The sequence below is a fragment of the Triturus cristatus genome, chromosome 5_1 (assembly GCF_964204655.1).
Source record: "Triturus cristatus chromosome 5_1, aTriCri1.1, whole genome shotgun sequence".
In the NCBI taxonomy this organism is placed as follows: Eukaryota; Metazoa; Chordata; class Amphibia; order Caudata; family Salamandridae; genus Triturus; species Triturus cristatus.
The window spans coordinates 644,768,618-644,790,168 of NC_140587.1; the positions used below are offsets into that span (position 1 = coordinate 644,768,618).

General features: G+C 40.5%; 1 protein-coding gene across 1 annotated transcript in view; it reads left to right on the plus strand.

The window, feature by feature from the left end:
* The window catches only part of LOC146831319 (uncharacterized), a 309,389-nt gene extending 294,395 nt beyond the window's left edge, over nucleotides 1-14,994 (plus strand). The window contains exons 4-5 of the mRNA XM_085605586.1: nucleotides 11,120-11,158; nucleotides 14,863-14,994. Of these exons, the coding sequence (XP_085461712.1) occupies nucleotides 11,120-11,136 (17 nt within the window). The 3' untranslated portion in view covers nucleotides 11,137-11,158; nucleotides 14,863-14,994. The remainder of the gene's footprint in view (nucleotides 1-11,119; nucleotides 11,159-14,862) is intronic.
* Nucleotides 14,995-21,551: the final 6,557 nt, after the last annotated feature.

The window sequence follows — 21,551 nt, forward strand, 5'->3', positions numbered from 1 at the left end:
ATTCGTCAACCGGCGCCAAAGTTATTCAAAATAGAATGTTGAGGTTTTCCTCTGGAAACGTGGTCCTAACTATAACTACCTACTGGCGACCGCCAGTAGATTATATATATATATATATTCACTGAAAAAACCATAGGTTTCACACATGTTATAGTTAGCTGGACATTTTACTGATAAAAAACCAATGAAATTCCCCCGTTATAGTTACTGTAGGCAACTATAACTCACGCGACCGCAATCCTCTGCTGATGCTAATACTGTATTTAGACACTTATTTGCCCATATCTTCTTCCATTAAATTTTAGCTATACATATATTACAAATATTTTTTTTTCATAAAGACACATATGTCATCAGCAGAGGATTACGGTCGCGTGAGTTATAGTTGCCTACAGTAACTATAACGGGGGAATTTCATTGGTTTTTTATCAGTAAAATGTCCAGCTAACTATAACATGTGTGAAACCTATGGTTTTTTCAGTGAATTAGCAAGGTTTTTTAAATGCTATTTCCTAACTATAACGTGTGTGAAACCTATGGTTTTTTCAGTGAATTTGTACGGTTTTTTAAATGCTAAGTTACTTTACGCCATTTGTGGCGTGCGCGCCCACTTAACGCAGTTCGTTCCGTGCACGGTTTTTATCAACTTTAATAAGCCCTGTACATTTGGTGGCCTTCGGCCACCAAAAGCACAGGGGGTGAGGTCAATGTGGATAGTGTTTTTTTTATTTCGATTTTATAATTTCATGTTGCCAAAATTACGTTTTTTTTCTCTATTAATAAGCCCTGCACATTTGGTGGCCTGCGGCCACCAAAAGCACAGGGGGTGGGGTAAGTGTGGATAGTATTTTTTTTATTTTTATTTTTTTACCGTAAGCGTACGGTAACCTTACGGTAAGCGTACGGTAAGCGTACGGTAAGCGTACCCCGCGAAATTGCCGAAAAAAAAATAAAACCGTTTTTGCTCTTGGGGGATGTTTGGGGACTCCCTCAACATGACTATGTGGGAGGGAGTTGTCAAAACAGCCCCGTAACATGTTTTTGGCCATGATGTTTGATAAACAACACTCAGTGCGAGAGACAAAATGGCGGACGCCGCTTCCTGGTTTCGGCCGATTCGAATGTTTACTAAGATCTAAGAGCCAATCAGAATCGCGCTCGCGCACGCCACCGTAAGCTTACGGTAAGCGTACGGTAAGCGTACGGTAAGCGTACCGTAAGCGGGCTCAGATGTATATATTGATTTAAAGGCTATTTTCTCAGAATCTACTGAACAGATTTACACCAAAGCTACAAAAGGCACTTCCTTGACCTAGGGACTACCTCTCTGCCAAATTTCTAGTAATTCTGTTCAGCCGTTCGGGCTGTAGCTCGTTCTAAAGGTCCTATGGAAAAATGCATGGGAAAAACGCGTTTTGGGACCCCCCTTTTATCTCAGCCCCCGCTTGACGAATCCCCCCGAGACTTTCAGGGTAGGAGCGGAGCGTAGCGCCCCACCTATTTTGAGAAATTCGCGAGGATTCGTCGACCGGCGCCAAAGTTATTCAAAATAGAATGTTGAGGTTTTCCTATGGAAACGTGGTCCTAACTATAACTACCTACTGGCGGTCGCCAGTAGGTAGTTATAGTTAGGACCACGTTTCCATAGGAAAACCTCAACATTCTATTTTGAATAACTTTGGCGCCGGTCGACGAATCCTCGCGAATTTCTCAAAATAGGTGGGGCGCTACGCTCCGCTCCTACCCTGAAAGTCTCGGGGGATTCGTCAAGCGGGGGCTGAGGTAAAAGGGGGGTCTCAAAACGCGTTTTTCCCATGCATTTTTCCATAGGACCTTTAGAACGAGCTACAGCCCGAACGGCTGAACAGAATTACTAGAAATTTGGCAGAGAGGTAGTCCCTAGGTCAAGGAAGTGCCTTTTGTAGGTTTGGTGTAAATCTGTTCAGTAGATTCTGAGAAAATAGCCTTTAAATCAATATATATATCTGAGCCCGCTTACGGTACGCTTACCGTACGCTTACCGTACGCTTACCGTAAGCTTACGGTGGCGTGCGCGAGCGCGATTCTGATTGGCTCTTAGATCTTAGTAAACATTCGAATCGGCCGAAACCAGGAAGCGGCGTCCGCCATTTTGTCTCTCGCACTGAGTGTTGTTTATCAAACATCATGGCCAAAAACATGTTACGGGGCTGTTTTGACAACTCCCTCCCACATAGTCATGTTGAGGGAGTCCCCAAACATCCCCCAAGAGCAAAAACGGTTTTATTTTTTTTTCGGCAATTTCGCGGAGTACGCTTACCGTACGCTTACCGTAAGCTTACCGTACGCTTACGGTAAAAAAATAAAAATAAAAAAAATACTATCCACACTTACCCCACCCCCTGTGCTTTTGGTGGCCGCAGGCCACCAAATGTGCAGGGCTTATTAATAGAGAAAAAAAACGTAATTTTGGCAACATGAAATTATAAAATCGAAATAAAAAAAACACTATCCACATTGACCTCACCCCCTGTGCTTTTGGTGGCCGAAGGCCACCAAATGTACAGGGCTTATTAAAGTTGATAAAAACCGTGCCCGGAACGAACTGCGTTAAGTGGGCGCGCACGCCACAAATGGCGTAAAGTAACTTAGCATTTAAAAAACCGTACAAATTCACTGAAAAAACCATAGGTTTCACACACGTTATAGTTAGGAAATAGCATTTAAAAAACCTTGCTAATTCACTGAAAAAACCATAGGTTTCACACATGTTATAGTTAGCTGGACATTTTACTGATAAAAAACCAATGAAATTCCCCCGTTATAGTTACTGTAGGCAACTATAACTCACGCGACCGTAATCCTCTGCTGATGACATATGTGTCTTTATGAAAAAAAAATATTTGTAATATATGTATAGCTAAAATTTAATGGAAGAAGATATGGGCAAATAAGTGTCTAAATACAGTATTAGCATCAGCAGAGGATTGCGGTCGCGTGAGTTATAGTTGCCTACAGTAACTATAACGGGGGAATTTCATTGGTTTTTTATCAGTAAAATGTCCAGCTAACTATAACATGTGTGAAACCTATGGTTTTTTCAGTGAATATATATATATATATAATCTACTGGCGGTCGCCAGTAGATAGTTATAGTTAGGACCGAGTTTCTATAGGAAATCTCAAAATTCTATTTTGAATAACTTTGACGCCGATTGACGAATCCTCGCGAAATTTTCAAAACTAATGGGGCGCTCCACTCCGCTCCTACCCTGAAAGTCTCGGGGTGATTCGTCAAGCGGGGGCCGAGAAAAAGGGGGGGTCCCAAAACGCGTTTTCCCCATGGATTTTTCCATAGGGACTTTAGTCGCAGCTACAGCCCGAACGGCTGAACAGAATTACGTGAAATTTGGCAGAGAGGTAGCCATAAGGTCAATGAAGTGCCTTTTGCAGGTTTGGTGTAAACATGTTCAGTATTTCCAGAGAAAATAGCATTTAAATCAATATATATATCTGTACGCGCGCAGCGTGCGCACTGGGTGCGCGCACCTTGCCGTGCGCGAGCACAATTCTGATTGGTTGTTAGATCTTAGTAAACATTCGAATCGGTCGAAACCAGGAAGTGTCGCCCGCCATTTTGTCTCTCGCACTCTGAGGGGGTGAAAAACAAATGTGGAGAACGTGAAAAGGGGGCAGGGTGGACAGTTCCTGACCCCCTAGCCGTGGTCAGGGGGTCCCAGAAGGACCCCCAAGGGCCAAAAAAAATTATTATTTTTTTCGAAAAATTGCCGAGTACGCGCACCCTGCGCGCACCACCCAAACGGAAAAAATTCTGCGAAGTTCGAGCAGCGTGCGCGCACTCCGCGATTTCTCGAAAAAAAAAAAAATTATTTGGCCCTTGGGGGCGAAGCGCTCCGTGCGCGCATGGCACGAACTGCGTAAAGTGGGCGCACGGTGTGCGAAGCGCACCGCGTGCCCACCGCACGCGCACCGTGCGCTAAGCGCACCGTGCGCGCGCCGTGAAAAAGTTTTGTTTAAAAAAATATATTAATAAATACATAACTTAGCATTTAAAAAAACGTACAAATTCACTGAAAAAACCATAGGTTTCACACACGTTATAGTTAGGAATTAGCATTTAAAAAACCTTGCAAATTCACTTAAAAAACCATAGGTTTCACACATGTTATAGTTAGCTGGGCATTTCCCTCGTAAAAAACCAATGAAATTCCCCCGTTATAGTTAGTGCAGGCAACTATAACTCACGCGACCGCAATCCTCTGCTGATGACGTCAGATATTACATCACTGATGACATATGTGTCTTTCTGAAAAAAAAAAAAATGTAATATATGTATAGCTAAAGATGAATGGAAGAAGACATGGGTAAATAAGTGTCTAAATACAGTGATGTAATATCTGACGTCATCAGCAGAGGATTGCGGTCGCGTGAGTTATAGTTGCCTGCACTAACTATAACGGGGGAATTTCATTGGTTTTTTACGAGGGAAATGCCCAGCTAACTAGAACATGTGTGAAACCTATGGTTTTTTAAGTGAATATATATATATATATATATATATATATATATAGATATATATCACAATAAATCCACTGCGTCTTACTTTCCAGGTGCTGGACGAAAGAACGAACACTGGAGCCGTGGCCACAATACAGAAGTGTGTTTATTTAAACACTAGGTCCGACGCGTTTCGGAGTTTACTGGCACTCCTTTTTCACGGGCAACAGACTGTGTTTGTACCGTAATTTTTAAAGTGCAAGTGCCGGTCACGTGCTATAAACATAATAGAAATACTTCATCGTGTTCTTTACACACATCAATAAAATTCAGATGATATAACATTCAATTAAATGTAAACAATGATTGTTTGAATAACTCAATACATAGTGGCATGTCGCTATCCGTGCGCTACACAATATTGTGCCACCTCGTACTATTCCGTGTTGGAACATCAACAAATAAAACTTTATCGAGTTGCATATACACGAGCAGACAACGTGGAATACCTTTGCGAATCACTGTGGTTCCCTGAGATGCAACTCTAATTCTAGCTAGTGCATTGTATAATACATGATAGCGTTTATCGTCGAGCCCTTGATGAGGAGTTATCTGTACATTTGTAAGCCATACAATATCTTATCGAGGTAGTGTTCTCCTGATTGTTTTTTAACATTTTGTGTTATGTTTAGTAATTTGGTTTGTGCACTCTTTATGGTTTTTACAACAAATCTTTTCTATCGATTTTTTTCAGGTGACGTAATGGAATGATGACAAAATATGTAAAATGCTAAGACCTTTCTGAGTTGATTGAGGAAAATTTCTTGCAGACAAGTGTTTGAACTTTTATCATTTTCTTATATACCATCAAGGTGCAACAACGCAAAACTTTGAGGTTATGATTACTACAATCTCATCTGTTTATGAATATAACTGGATTGATGATTAAGCCCACTTGGGCTCGACGATAAACGCTATCATGTATTATACAATGCACTAGCTAGAATTAGAGCTGCATCTCAGGGAACCACAGTGATTCACAAAGGTATTCCACGTTGTCTGCTCGTGAATATGCAACTCGATAAAGTTTTATTTGTTGATGTTCCAACACGGAATATTACGAGGTGGCACAATATTGTGTAGCGCACGGATAGCGACATGCTATGTATTGAGTTATTCAAACAATCATTGTTTACATTTAATTGAATGTTATATCATCTGAATTTTATTGATGTGTGTAAAGAACACGATGAAGTATTTCTATTATGTTTATAGCATGTGACCGGCACTTGCACTTTAAAAATTACGGTACAAACACAGTCTGTTGCCCGTGAAAAAGGAGTGCCAGTAAACTCCGAAACGCGTCGGACCTAGTGTTTAAATAAACACACTTCTGTATTGTGGCCACGGCTCCAGTGTTCGTTCTTACGTCCAGCACCGGGAAAGTAAGACGCAGTGGATTTATTGTGATTATTAGGGGTGGCTACCCCTGCCGTGTGCCCGCCGTAATCAAGAGGCTCGGGAACAGCCATCTATTCGGGGAATATATATATATATATAAATATATATATATATATATATATATATATATATATATATATATATATATATATATATATATAATATATATATATAATTCACTGAAAAAACCATAGGTTTCACACACGTTATAGTTAGGAATTAGCATTTAAAAAACCTTGCTAATTCAGTGAAAAAACCATAGGTTTCACACATGTTATAGTTAGGAATTAGCATTTAAAAAACCTTGCAAATTCACTGAAAAAACCATAGGTTTCACACAAGTTATAGTTAGCTGTACATTTCACTCGTAAAAAACCAATGAAATTCCCCCGTTATAGTTAGTGCAGGCAACTATAACTCACGCGACCGCAATCTTCTGCTGATGCTAATACTGTATTTAGACACTTATTTGCCCATGTCTTCTTCCATTAAATTTTAGCTATACATATATTACAAATATTTTTTTTTCATAAAGACACATATGTCATCAGCAGAGGATTGCGGTCCTAACTATAACTACCTACTGGCGACCGCCAGTAGGTAATATATATATATATATTTCATCTACTGGCGATCTCCAGTAGATAGTTATAGTTAGGACCGTGTTTCTATAGGAAATCTCAAAATTCTATTTTGAATAACTTTGGCGCCGGTCGACGAATCCTCGCGAAATGTTCAAAACTAATGGGGCGCTCCGCTCAGCTCCTACCCTGAAAGTCTCGGGGGGATTCGTCAAGCGGGGGCCGAGAAAAAAGGGGGGTCCCAAAACGCGTTTTCCCCATGCATTTTCCCATAGGACCTTTAGTCGAAGGTACAGCCCGAACGGCTGAACAGAATTACTTGAAATTTGGCAAAGAGGTAGTCCTCAGGTCAGGGATGTGCCTTTTGCATATATGGAGTCAATCTGTTCAGTAGTTCCTGAGAAAATTGCAGTTAAAGTACATAAATATCTATAGCCGCGCACCGTGCGCGCACCGTGCGCGCACCATAACGTGCACAAGCGTAATTCTGATTGGTGGTTACATGTCAGTCAACATTCGAATCGGTCGAAATCAGGAAGTTTCGGCTGCCATTTTGTTTGTTTTGAGTGCGAGAGTGAAAAAGGAAGGTGGCGAACATGAAAAGGGGGCAGGGTAGAGAGTTCCTGACCCCCTAGCCTTTGTCAGGGGGTCCCTGAAGGACCACGAAGGCAGAAAAAAACATTTTAATTTTTTTTTTAAAAAATCGCGGGGTGCGCGCACGGTGCGCGCACGGTGAAACACCATAACAAAAAAAAAATTAATATGTAGTTTATTGTAAAATAAATATATAAAAAATATAATAATAAATACATAACTTAGCATTTAAAAAAACGTACAAATTCACTGAAAAAACCATAGGTTTCACACACGTTATAGTTAGGAATTAGCATTTAAAAAACCTTGCAAATTCACTTAAAAACCATAGGTTTCACACATGTTATAGTTAGGTGGACATTTCACTCGTAAAAAAACAATGAAATTCCCCCGTTATAGTTAGTTCAGATAACTATAACTCGCGCGACCGCCACTCTATCAAAAGGATGATGTCATCAGTGATGTCATGAGTGATGCCACTGACCATGTCATGAGTGATGTAATATGTGACGTCATGAGCAGTGGATTGCGGGCGCGCGAGTTATAGTTATCTGAACTAACTATAACGGGGGAATTTCATTGGTTTTTTACGAGTGAAATGTCCACCTAACTATAACATGTGTGAAACCTATGGTTTTTTAAGTGAATATATATATATATATATATATATATATATATATATATATATATATGACCTACTGGCGGTCGCCAGTAGGTAGATATAGTTAGGACCTATTTTCCATAGGAAATCTGCAACATTCTATTTGGAATAACTTTGGCGCCGATTGACGAATCTTCGCGAATTTTTTTTATATATATATATATATATCCACGATCACACCACTGCGTTAAACTCCTCGGTTAAGGGTGAAAGAACAAACATGTATATATATATTTTTTTTTTGGGGTGTGTTTATTGCAAAGTACCATGAATTACAAGATGGCCGCTATGGAAATGTTTTTGAAGAGACTCATTGTTATCTATTTTCAGTGGTTAAATAAGTATAGCATTCTGTGGGCACCATCTTAGAAAGCTTTTTAGAACCTGTAAACACATTAACTCCCAGTTTAAAATGCTGGTCACGAACGCTTACAAACAATTCGCAAAAAAACCCAGTTGGAAGTCCGATAATCTTTCTAAAAATTAGAGATTAGCTCTCACAGGATTACAAGCAGACCACAGCAGTGCCATCCGTCAATCTGACAAAGGGGGCAATATTGTGATCCAGAACACAAAAGACTATTTTGGAGAAGGTATGAGACAGTTGAACGTAGAGGAATGCTATGAGAAGGTTTCCATAGAAGTCATTGAAAAATCAAACACTAACTGCCAAAGTATGCTATCTCATTGGCACAAGGAAGGTCTTATCAAATCAGTTGAGTAGATGTTCTTTTGAATAGATTTTCCAAAATTGCAACATTATATCTACTACCAAAATTACATAAAGACCCCATGAGACCACCTAGCAGACCTATTGTGTCATCGAAATGCAGAATGCAGCAGCTAGATTAATACTGGACATCCCCAAATATGAACCAGTCTCCCATCAATTGAGAGACCTCCACTGGCTCCCAGTGGAAAAAAGATTTACATTTAAATCACAATGCTTAGCACATAAGGCCCTACAGGGTAAAGGACCACTGTATTTGAGGACACACCTCAAAAGGTATATGCCAGCCAGAAATTTAAGGTCAGCTCATTCACAACTACTGTTAATTCCCAGGTATAAGCAGGCTCGCTGGGGGGGCAGATGCTTCCTATTAGGGACAGCGAAGACCTGGAACCGTCTACCGATCCCAATAAAGAACAGCACGCCGCTTATGTCATTTAGAAGACTGTTGAAAACATGGTTATTCGCCAACTGAATTGTTAGAATCACCAGGGCCTGCCAAACTTCTGCACTCCTGCCAATTCCAGCACCAAGACGCCCTTGGGAATACGTGCGCTTTACAAGTCTATAAATCAAATCACATCAAATCAACAGGTTCTCTTTTAGAACACACCTCGAAATACATTGACTTTTTCTTGCGCCCTTGTGACTATCTTTTGATTACATTGGATGTATGTAGTTTTGACACCTCTACAAGACATAGGGATGGCGTAGAGGCTTGTAGACACTTTGTACATCACATTCCCTCACTTACTTGCATTACACGGAGATGTTAATCTCCATGATTGAATTTTTTCCTTGAAAACAACTTTTTTGTTTTCATTAATTCTCTTTTCAGACAGACACAAGGGTCGGCAATGGGACCCTTTCCTCCCAGTAACGCCAACCTGCTGACGGGTTGGTGGGAGCAAAAGATGTTCAGAAGCTTAGAAGACTACAATGACCATTTAGTGCAATGGGCGCGGTACATAGATTAACTTTTTCTGGTCTGGAAGGGGAGCAACGACCAGGCAATGAGATTCATTACCAAACTAGGTGAAAACACGTACAACTTGAAATTTGAAGGAAATATCGATGCCACACTCATTGACTTCCTAGACACTCAAATAACGGTTGTAAACAAGAAACTCACTTCAAAGCTGTACAGAAAGTGAACTGCGGGAAGCACCCTACTCCATGCCCAGAGCAGCCAACCCAAGAATTTCATTAACAGTTTTCCATATGGTGAGTTCCTGCGGGCTCGCAGGAACTGTAGCGCAGATACCTGCTTTCAGGAAGAATGTAAAGTAATGATGGAGCATTTCAAAGAACGGGGCTATAAAACTGGAGTTATTAAAGGTGCACTATCAAAAGTAGAGGGTGTCAGTAGGGAGTCTGTGCTATCTCCCAAAACCATTCAGATACTGAAGTCACACCGACTTTAAGATTCATTACTACATTCAACAATAGAGCACAAGATGTCAGAAAATGTCTTAAGAAACACTGGGCATCCTCAAAACAGAATCTACTTTGAATGACATAGTTAATGATCACCCTAGAATCACCTTCAGAAAGGGTACGTCCCTGAGTGAGAAGTACTGTAACGATAAAATAGTTTACCGAACCTGTCTACAAAACAAGGCTTTTTCACCTGCACTATGTGCAAGGCTTGGAAATTCAGCACCAATGTGAAAAAAAACATTTACCCTGTTACTGAAACCTATTGATAAACACCTATCCTGTCTGTCTGATTTGTGTGTTCACGTTCTCACCTGCCCATGTGGGAAATCTTATGTAGGCAGTAAAATGTTCCCTGCCAAGAAAAGAGTGTTGGAGCATATGTGAGCCATCCAAAATAAGGATAAACAGTATCTAGTTGCTCGCCACTTTGAGGAAGTTCACAACAGTAAGACAAACTTATTGCGTTTCTCCATGATTGACCACATTCTCAAAACCAATAGGGGTGGTGACAGAATACAGAAACAACTTCAGTTGTAAGCCAGATGCATTATAGAACTAGACACCGTGGTACCATTCGGCTTGAACTCAGATGAAGAACTGTTTACACACTTAGGGGAATGAGTTGTATGGTGTTATATCAATTTATTCAATTTAGCTTCCATACTTCTGTTTGTACCTTCTGTACCCCTGATACTTTCTCCTGACCATGGGTACCATTACAATGGGTGTTTACTTTCTTCAATTCCTCTTTTCTCTTTTTCCTTTTCTTTCTTTTTTCTTTTTCTTTTTAATTGCCCTTTCCCCTTCCCACTTTTCACTTCTACTTTTCTTGAATTCTTCTTCTTGAAATGTTTTTTCTTTTCTCTCTACTTTTCTTCTCTAGCTGTTTCTTTCTGTGTTCTTTTTCACTCTCTCCCTTTTTTCCATTATCTCCAGCATTATATCTTTCATGTTTCCTCATCTCTTTTTCACTCTCACTTATTTGCCCTTTTCTCTGTTTCTTCAACGTAAAAGATAAGCCATATGTTACATATGATATATGATGTTGTCTCCAATGATGTGGTTTTTAACAGACTAATGACATACTTGGCTTTAATAAGGTTGTTCTTTCTTTTCTTTTTCTCTGTGTTTTCTTCTCTCTGTACGTCAACAAAGGACCAGCTGGGAAGTAATATTTGAGAAGCTGTTCATTTAGTGAGTATAAAAGCCATGGTTGGTGTGGATATCACTTTTCTTCTTCGGGGGGCTGAGGAATTAGTCATGATAGTAATTTTGGACAGTTTTCTATTTATATCTCATTACTATGAGACTGTTATGGTTTGTGATGGCATGTAAAGTGGAAAATGTTTAGATACTACCTTACCTGGGCCAAATTCACCATTCTAGACATTTTGGCACAGGTGCAGTATCTGCCTACTGGGGCAGAATTGAGTAGGACTTCCCGATATATAGCAAGTACTAGTACTCTGCAGCATCTTGCATACTGTCCTCACAGCATGTCTCCATTTTTCAATTTTTTCTCTGTTTTCTCTATTTCTCCAATTCGCTCTTCTGTCCTGCTCACTACTTGATGCACTGCGTACACATGTGGTATTTTACTTTGCATGAGCTGAATACCTACATTCATTCCATTGGGCTGTTTACCAAGGTAGCTGTGCACGCTGCTTGTTTATCTTATTTTATGTATGCCGTGCTGGCCCGCCCTAGGATGAGAACATTTATATATGTATTTGTATCATTTATTTGCCCACTGGGGCTGAAATGTCATTATGTCTGGGCATATACCTTCTTTTGCATACTGACATATCTTGTGATTAATTTTGTTCAATTAAACTTTTTGAATATAATCATAGTTATATATAATTCTTGGTTATGTGCAGCTGAGAAAAAAAGTAAAAATAAAAAATTGCTTGGATTATATTACACTGCTCATTAATGATGTAACTGTATCAAAACCTTGGCTGCAGTCAACATTATTCTCATTATTATTATTTCAGTTTTATTACTCAGTTAATATGAATATGTGTGATTATGCTATGTATGCAATCAGGTACATGTGTACAATCCAATGTGACGCTCCAAGATGACCTATATGTTTACCTGTTTCGCAAAAGAATACCAGCTGGTTGACGTTTGTTTATGTCAATGTATGTTTTCACAGGAATATTTTAAATTCAATCCGGGAACATTCCTTTCCTGCGCATGAACAAGGCGTATATATATATTATCTACTGGCGGTCGCCGGTAGATAGTTATAGTTAGGACTGTGTTTCCATAGGAAATCTGAAAAATCTATTTTGATTAACTTTGGCGCCGGTTGACGAATCCTTGCGAAATTTTCAAAACTAATGGGGCGCTCCGCTCAGCTCCTACCCTGAAAGTCTCGGGGTGATTCGTCAAGCGGGGGTTGAGAAAAAAGGGGGGTCCCAAAACGCGTTTTCCCCATGCATTTTCCCATAGGACCTTTAGTCGAAGGTACAGCCCGAACGGCTGAACAGAATTACTTGAAATTTGGCAAAGAGGTAGTCCTCAGGTCAGGGATGTGCCTTTTGCATATATGGTGTCAATCTGTTCAGTAGTTCCTGAGAAAATTGCATTTAAAAGCACATAAATATCTATAAGCGCGCACCGTGCGCGCACCGTGCGCGCACCATAACGTGCGCAAGCGTAATTCTGATTGGTGGTTACATGTCAGTCAACATTCGAATCGGTCGAAATCAGGAAGTGTCGGCCGCCATTTTGTGTGTGTTTTGTGTGTGACAGTGAAAAAGAAAGGTGGAGAACATTTTAAACGAGCCATTCCATATTACAGGATACAGTCAATCTATAACTATATACATAAGTAGCTTATTATATAAAAAATATAATAAAACATACATAACTTAGCATTTAAAAAACCTTACAAATTCACTTAAAAAACCATAGGTTTCACACACGTTATAGTTAGGAATTAGCATTTAAAAAACCTTGCAAATTCACTTAAAAAACCATAGGTTTCACACATGTTATAGTTAGCTAGACATTTCACTCGTAAAAAACCATTGAAATTCCCCCGTTATAGTTAGTTCAGATAACTATAACTCGCGCGACCGCCACTCTATCACAAGGATGATGTCATCAGTGATGTCATGAGTGATGCCACTGACCATGTCATGAGTGATGTAATATGTGACGTCATCAGCAGTGGATTGCGGTTGCGCAAGTTATAGTTATCTGAACTAACTATAACGGGGGAATTTCAATGGTTTTTTACGAGTGAAATGTCCAGCTAACTATAACATGTGTGAAACCTATGGTTTTTTAAGTGAATATATATATAGTCACAGCACATGCACTTTAGCAGTAAAGAGCGTGTTTTTGTTTTAGCAGCAACAAACTCCCCGAAGCGTTATTGGACAACTTGCCTTGGTCACGCATCATATAGTGGCAAACAACAAATCATTTTTAAAGAGGACTAGTGCACACAAAGTAAAGAAGAGCATACCAGCACACAATTACATAAGTATAGCAGTCTGCCAGCATCATCGTAGAATGTTTTCTAGAACATGTAAAGACATTAATTCCCAGTGGTTCTGGCTGGAAACATGGCATCAAAATATGTGTCAATATTATATAAACACATATTTAAACAGCAACACCTCCCATGTTGGCAAAATAAATGTTTCACGAGAGAAAACTAAAACGTATATCATTTTGAACAAAAATTGATTTGACTTCTATCAAGTAGCATTAGTCCGTGATTGTACAAAAAACAATTGAAATGCACAATATTCCTCGTGTATCATTAAGTAACACTCACGTGAATTCGTTTTCAGTATTTTATGTACTGCATAATGGTCAATAATCCGTTGATGGCAGTCAACTAAACATATTACAGTGAAAAAAGTACTCAAAAGAAAAGAGAAGATCCATGGAACGGGATATTATAAATATCTACATGTCAATAAGCACAATTTTGGAGAGCCTTTTTTTAACACAGAAACCAATTAATCACCATACTTAACAGGACGTGCTGAATGGTGTTCTAGTGTAACCCCCCCCCCCCCTCCTCCCATAAATAGGAGTTCCTAGGGCAGGGAAAAGAGCATAAATGTACAAACAAAAAACAGGCAACTCAAAACTTTAAGAATAGTATCCTTTCTAGATAAAGGGCTCAAAACACAATACATCGATGGTAAGTTCAAAAAAATCTTTGTATTAATGATCAACATAGTTAAGATTTTCTTTTTTTGTAAGCTGGCACCATGCTTCACTGACCCAGCCTGGCATTGTTTGGCACGACCTACAGCTTGGTTTTCCGCTTTGGGCCACAGCCCTTCTCTAACACTGACTCAAGTCCTTAAACCACATTGGACTTTATAAAGTCATTACTATTCACTCGCCGGACCAGAAATACTTCTGCCAGAGTGCGGCACAAGGACCTGTAAACCTCCTATAGCCCACTAGGTGTATCAGGGTTCGGTGCACTATCAGCCTTGCCCATCCTGCTTGTTCAGCCCTCTTTTGCTTTGCTTTATTGTCTTACAGATACGAGATTGCCACCTTTTGTATCAGCCTTCATGCCATTCTGTTATATATCCCTGTAATGTCGCTTGAGGATTGGCACAGTTCCCATTATGAGTTAAGCTTATTTTGCCTTTGTGTATTCTGTTAATGCCCACTCCAGTCCTCCCCACCTTACTGGAATCAGCCTCGTTTTTTGTTTTTGTTTTTATGTTTTTCAGTCACCGGATCATTGCTCTAGCCAATGTTCTCAACATACCCTATAGGCCAGTTCTCAACATACTCTATATGTTTGAGGTATGTGTTAACTTTTTTACGTTCTGTAATCTGTTATCCTTCAAGTAGCATTTATTTTCTCTTCTCTTCAATGATATCCTCGCACATTTTCTTTTCAGCATTCTCTTAGGGCATTATTCTTGATTGAAGGTGGCTTTCCTGATGAAGGCATTCTTGTGCCAACACTCGCGCAGATAACAGCCACAAGAAGACTGAACATAAGGCATCTGAAAGAGTTGACTAACAAGCACATTACAGATATTGGATTACTGTTGTACTCTTAAAAGAATTATCATGATGACTGTCTTTGTGATAATGATTCAAAATCAAGGATTATTGTGGTAGATAGCTCTTATTTTGTGTACACTGCCATATGTGTTTATGTTATATGAATGAAGGAGGACACGAATGTTGAGATTCATGCAGGATGAATATCTATTTTATCAATGCTCTTTGAATACCAATATAACAATGACATCAGATGGAATATTACATTTTTTAACTATGAAACTATATATTAACTAATAAAAACCTTTTTTGTACTCACCCTAGATGTATGTTGTTTTGAGCCCTTTATCTAGATAGGATACTATTCTTGACGTTTTGAGTTTCTGCATGGTATTCTATAAATGATATACAATGTCAAAGTCCATTAGAGTGTGTTGGTAATACTATAAGGATTATCAGGAAAAATATACCGTCTCCCAAGCGGACTGACCAAATTATTTGCATGGTTTTCATTAAACCTTGAAAATAGATGCCCATGTCACATTGATCATAAATGGATTCACTATTATAGCAGTGTAACTCACAATAATCCTTCAACCTCCTAATATTTCGTGTGTTCTAATCAACATTTAGTGTTTAAACTAGTCCTGAATATTGTATATAAAGGTATCCTTTTCAATACAGGGATCCCAAAATTATGAAATCATTGGCCCTATAATGAAATATGATCAAAATTGAAAGCAAATAGTGAAATTTGAACCTAGCAGTGTGTCACTCCTTCCCTGAGCCAATACTGGCCATGGGACTCCATTCCCCACAGCCAAAAATAATTTAAAAGGTAGGGGGAATGCAGCCCCTTCTCTGAGCCAACTGGCCCGGGAACCCTATCCCATAAGGGCAAAAGTCCTTTAAAGGAAAGGGGGTCTTGCGGTCCCCCTCTCTGAGCCAACACTGGTCTCAGGGACCCAACTCCCCAGGGCTGACATCCTTTGAAGGGGAAGAGAGCTTGTGGCCTACACTGGCTCCAGGTACTCCATTTACAGGGGCTGAAATTAATTTAAAGGGGCCGAGCCAACACTGGCTTATCCCCAGGGGCCAAAATTCCTTATATGAAGAAGTGGGGTGTGCACACACCCTGAGCCAACACAGCACCCAGGACCCTTTGCTCTCAGGGCCTACAGTGGGTGCCCAGGTCCCACCGGTGCACCCACAACTCATACGTTGGGGGCTGTGGGAGGAGGCCTATGGCCCCCGCTGCCCCTCCAGCTCTTCTGCATGCACCCATCCTGGGTGCAGTGGGAGCTGTCTTTGCTACCACCTGGCAGGAGCAGTTTTTGTTCTCTTCTCCTGTCAAGGGGGAGCAATCTTTGTTTCCCTGTCTGCAAGAGTGTGGGAAAGCAAAATATTTGTTCTCCCACCCCGGCTGGAGCATTTTGCATATCCCGCTGGGAGGGAGCACACTTTTTTTCCCTGCCCATGCTCTGGCGAGCGGGGAAACAGTGTCCCGAGATGGGCTCTCTGGGGCACAACAATTTAGTCGGCCCTGGGGGGTTGGGCTTGCATGGCCTTTTGAGGATTGAGGAGGGGCAGAGTGACTTTAATTGTATGTATCACCCTCAGGGAAGGGGTCCTAGGGCCTGGGTAAGGATCAGGGAGGGGAGCCATGCGCCCCCTTCCCTTTAAATGTATATGTTGCCCCAGGGGATGGTACTTGGAGAAGAGGATGGCTCAGAAGATTTAAAAAATGGCTGACTTCCTCTTCCTGTATGTCATTTCCTGCTTGTTACGGAAGGCGGAGATTTCTGCCCCGTGTACAGAGTCTTTGCCATCAGGGCAGAGTCTCTGCCCCACATGCAGAGGAGAACTGAATGTGTTAAATTATGGTTTTAGAATGTTTGCCCTAAAGCATAAGTAGTACATGAGATACTGTGGTTGCATGTTAGCCTTGATAAGTGAAACATTGTTTGAGAAAATGAACAGTCCATTTTTTCTAAATTTGAGCATAGCATGTTAATTGGCAACAATATGTAAAGTAAATAGAGTTGTCTCATGATGATATGAATGGAAACTGTTATCCACACAAAAGAGAGGTAGGAATGAAGAATGTGGTTATATGATGCATGTGATATGTGCTCAGTGTGAACAAATGTATGGATAGGGTGTTAGATATCCACCGTTCATCAATGACAAGACACTGTCAATTCACACATATGCAGTAATCAAACTAGCAGATCAAGAGAAAAATGAGCTGATCAGCCGATCACACACCTGCATATCCTGACCTCTGTTCTGTACCTCCTGTATACCTGGATTTGGCCATAGATCAGGATTAACATCGATGTGTAAGACCACTTGTAACACACAATAGGCTACAACAATTATGCACACAGCTTCTAGGGAGTACACCAGCGTCCCCACCTTATGATCAAAACATCTGAATTGCGATTTTAGGACCGCAAAAGTGGGCTCCCTATAGTTCGTGCACAGATGTGGGCCATATTATTCTTCTGCTGAGATACTGTGATTGTGCATTTGCATGGTGCCAGCCATCCTTACTTTGGAAGACATTGATGGTGCCCTCTCTGAATTGTATATTTATGAAGTATTGACTTCACTGCCTTGTACATCATAGCCTGCAGCTCAGAGTATAACCGTGCCACAGAAAGAAACATTTCCATATGGTATTCCTTCTCTCAAGGAGAATCACTCAATTCTTGACCAAGGGCAGTTAACCCTCATACTTTCATGACAGTATGTGGCGCAATGCTTTTCATGTTCCATAATTGTAACTGAAAAATCATGACAAAGTACGTTTGCACGAACCTCTATATTTTGAAGTTAGGTAATTAAAATTTACATTATTCAGCCACTGGGTAAATGGTGAGCAACATTTAGGCAGATCAAGAGCACATTCCTGGCATAAATCTCAGCACACACCCTAGGGATCAGCCATTGAAACAGCATAGAAAATGGTGTCTGAAGCATATGGATCTAAACCTGATAAAGGTTATAGAAATTGTGAGTGTAACCTGTTGGATTGAGGGTGGTACAATCCCTACAACGTCCACTACTGAAGTGTGAGACCCTCTTTACTATCCAGAAAACCATCAAGCATGTCCTGGTCACAAGCAAGCTGGACAATATGAAACCCCGTATTCCAAGATCAACAGAAATCTGACCAGAAAGCTGTTGGCCGTGCACAACTCGGCAGCCAGAATCATTCTCAACCATCCACACCACACTTGAAGGAGTGAACACCATTCAAGCTCCATACACCCACTTTCAAGACACTGCATAACACTGGCCTAGCAAACCTCAACAATCTCATCTCCTTTTACAAACCTTTCAGACACCTCCACTCGTCTGGACTCCAACTTGCACACATTCGGCGCTAAATCCGGTAGTCGGGTTATCTCCTACATCGCTCCTAAAGCATGAAACAACCTGCCACTACACATAAAAGCCTCCTCCTCACTTCTTGCATTTTGCCAGAAGCTGAAAACCCAGCTTTTCGAGTAGTCCTACTAGCACATAAGTGCGGCTAGAATCACACTGCCAGGATACCGTCTGGGGGATGGTGCGCTCTACAAATCTGCATAACATAAAATAATGGCACTCTTCATCACAGACGGTATTCTACCATTTAAAAAGAGCATTTGTGAATATTTGTCAGAGCTCAGATTACTGTATGTAATATAGTCACAAGACATGGGTGGTTGGAATAAATAGATTTCATCCTGACCACAAAGGCTTTGGTGCCTGATTCACTTAACACTGGGCATGTCAACAGAGTACATATGACAATATTATGCTTTGTGTCCTCGGGAGGCGGGGGATTCGGAACAAGAATCTTTTCATATATTAAGCAGTATTATCAAACAATGCCTGGAAAATGGTTGCAAAGGTCTTATGAATGTTGTACTTTGGTGGACAAGGGATGTGGTTGATGGCCTGCCTTTGCTTGTGCAATCATTTCCTAGAGATGTGAAAATGGTTCTTGTAAATGTATTGGACTTTATCGGAATGGGAATGTCTCTGCTGGTGCTCAACGTGGCAGCTGCAAAATTTCTAGCCCAGTGGTAGAGGAGAAAATCAATTAGTCTTTCTTCTTTGCTTACTTCTTCAGAACGTATAGAGTTATGTGTTGAAATATGAAAATTAGTTGATTTTAAGTAAGAAAATATTCGAGAAGACTTTGGTTACAGGTATGTGAAACCAAACTTACTTCTGTTGATGTTAACACAAAACTTTATTTTAGGTTCCCCCACAAACAAAATGTAATAGGAAGAAACGTGCATGGTGGACGATTTGGATTCTTTGGTGTTTGCTGAGGAAAGATATTATGTGGTCAGACTAATTCAGTGGGGATGTAGCTCTAATTGCTGCAAATTAACCCCCGTTACTACCATGAAAGCATGTGGCACAGTGCTTTCCAGGTTCCATTACTGTGACCGGAAATCCACAAGTACATTTGTGCAAATCCCTATATTAAGAAGTTAAGTAAAGATATACATTCATCTGACCCTGGGTCAATGGTGAGTGGCCCTCAAGCACATCAAGTGTGCATGTGTGTATGATGTAAATGGGTATGCAACAGCTCTTTCCACAATTTATCAAGTGCCTCCTTCTCTGCCTCCTAATGCCTGCTCTATGAAATGGCCTTCCCATTCATTCCCTGGCCTGGCAAATCCATGCCAGTGATGGAGCGGGTTACCAGCTCGGGTCACACACACATACCAAATATTTACCTGGGCCCATAACATTCATACAGATAAGCTAGTAAAAACCCGCTGTCATCAATTTTGAGAATTAACCTGTAATTTGATATCCACTTTTACCAAGTCTTACCAACTCGATTTTCCTATCAATACATTTCCTTTACTCAAAGAATCAGGTTGCTGAGTTAGTTTAAGGTAGAAATTACATTTACCTTCCTTCGAAATGACCACAAACTCAAAATGTTTTAAAATCTTTATCTAATCAATAATTTTGTGAGTCATAATCAATTACACTCAACACCTTCTTCCTTCAAGAAGAAATTAAAATTCAATAAAACTAGTCACAATAAAAGATCAATGATGCCAGTACCTGTAAAAGGAAGGAAAGAGAGCAAGCACAAAGAAAGGCTTCACAGAATTATATTTACCTAGGGTGATAGATGAACCCAACTCCTTGAAGATGGGCCAGATGGAGTCCACCGAGACAGGTGGCAGACTGAGGATCAGGACAGGTTCAGATCTGGGAAGGTGACCTCTTCTGCAGTACAACACCAGCATCACACCCCTCTCTGGCACTACTCTCCTCGATCTTCTCTTCCGAAATTCCCCTTCTAGATGATTGGATTATCAATCAGTACCTCGGTCCCTCGAGCAGGGTCTCTGGCATCTACAGGGTCTGAGATAGCGTCTCGGACAGAGTCTGTGGTAGCATACGTGTCGAGTCGGATTCAGAGTCAGACAGACAACTAACTATCTTACCGCAATTATACTATTCTGTGTTCGTGTACCACCCCCAAAAGTTTCAATATTCATGTTTTTCCCTATTCTGATTGGGCAGGGCAAGGAGGTGAGTTCATCACACCATACTAAAAGTCATATTTTCTCTTTGGACCATTGTTCTATGTTTCCGTCCCTTTATTTACTTTCCCAAAGCTTTATTCCCACCCGCATTTCACGTTATGATCAATACATTTTGATTTTTTTTTTGAGTTTTCTTCTTTTGTCCGGGTCAATAGGTTGAGTCCTCAGGCGTCTCTGTCCAGTGTGGCCTTGGCTGTGTTTCAAGTTATGCCATCATGGTTTCCGGCAAGTTTCTGTGCGCCTGCGTGCTGGACAGGTGGGTAGGGATTTCAGTCACCTTCCGAGGCCCAAATATGAACAAATAATAAAGTCAGAAAGAGACACGTTAGAATGCGAAAATAAATGATTTCACTGTATACCACTTATATCTACTCTATCCCCATTTACTTATTTCAATATTTTGCATTCATTTTAGGAAAACTTAAAAGGTTTAGTTTAAGCAATAGCATGTGTATTATCATGTGAGTTTCAAGCGGCCATATTAAAGCTACTGCGCAGCTGCAAAGTTTCCCTTCCCCCCCCCCAAGCATAGAAGGTGTCATACTACGTAGATGCAGTAGACGCATGCGCAATAAAGTTCCTGTGTTTTTGGCAGCCACTTTAAGACACTTGGGTTACTTGTTAGTAATACACATAGGAAAGCTTCCCCTAGATACAGTATGTTGTGTATAATGCAATATTAGTATTCACTAAACATATTGGTTTTGTGGTTACATGCTATTTGAGAGGATTGCATACAAGCAAGTTTCTTTAATACGAAACCTTGCTCCATCACCAGCAAATACGGTAGTGAAAGCTCTGGCCTCACTATACTTCCGAAGACCAGCACGCGCTCGGGAGTCAGGCCTTGAAACAGCCGCTGAATATGCTGTCTGAAGCATATGGACCTAAACATGATGAGGATAAGCAACTACTTCCTATATTCAACAAGTTGTGAGAAAAGGTGGGGGCAGTAATGTGCGGGCCTAGGGGTACAGGCATACCTTGTTAAAAGGAATATG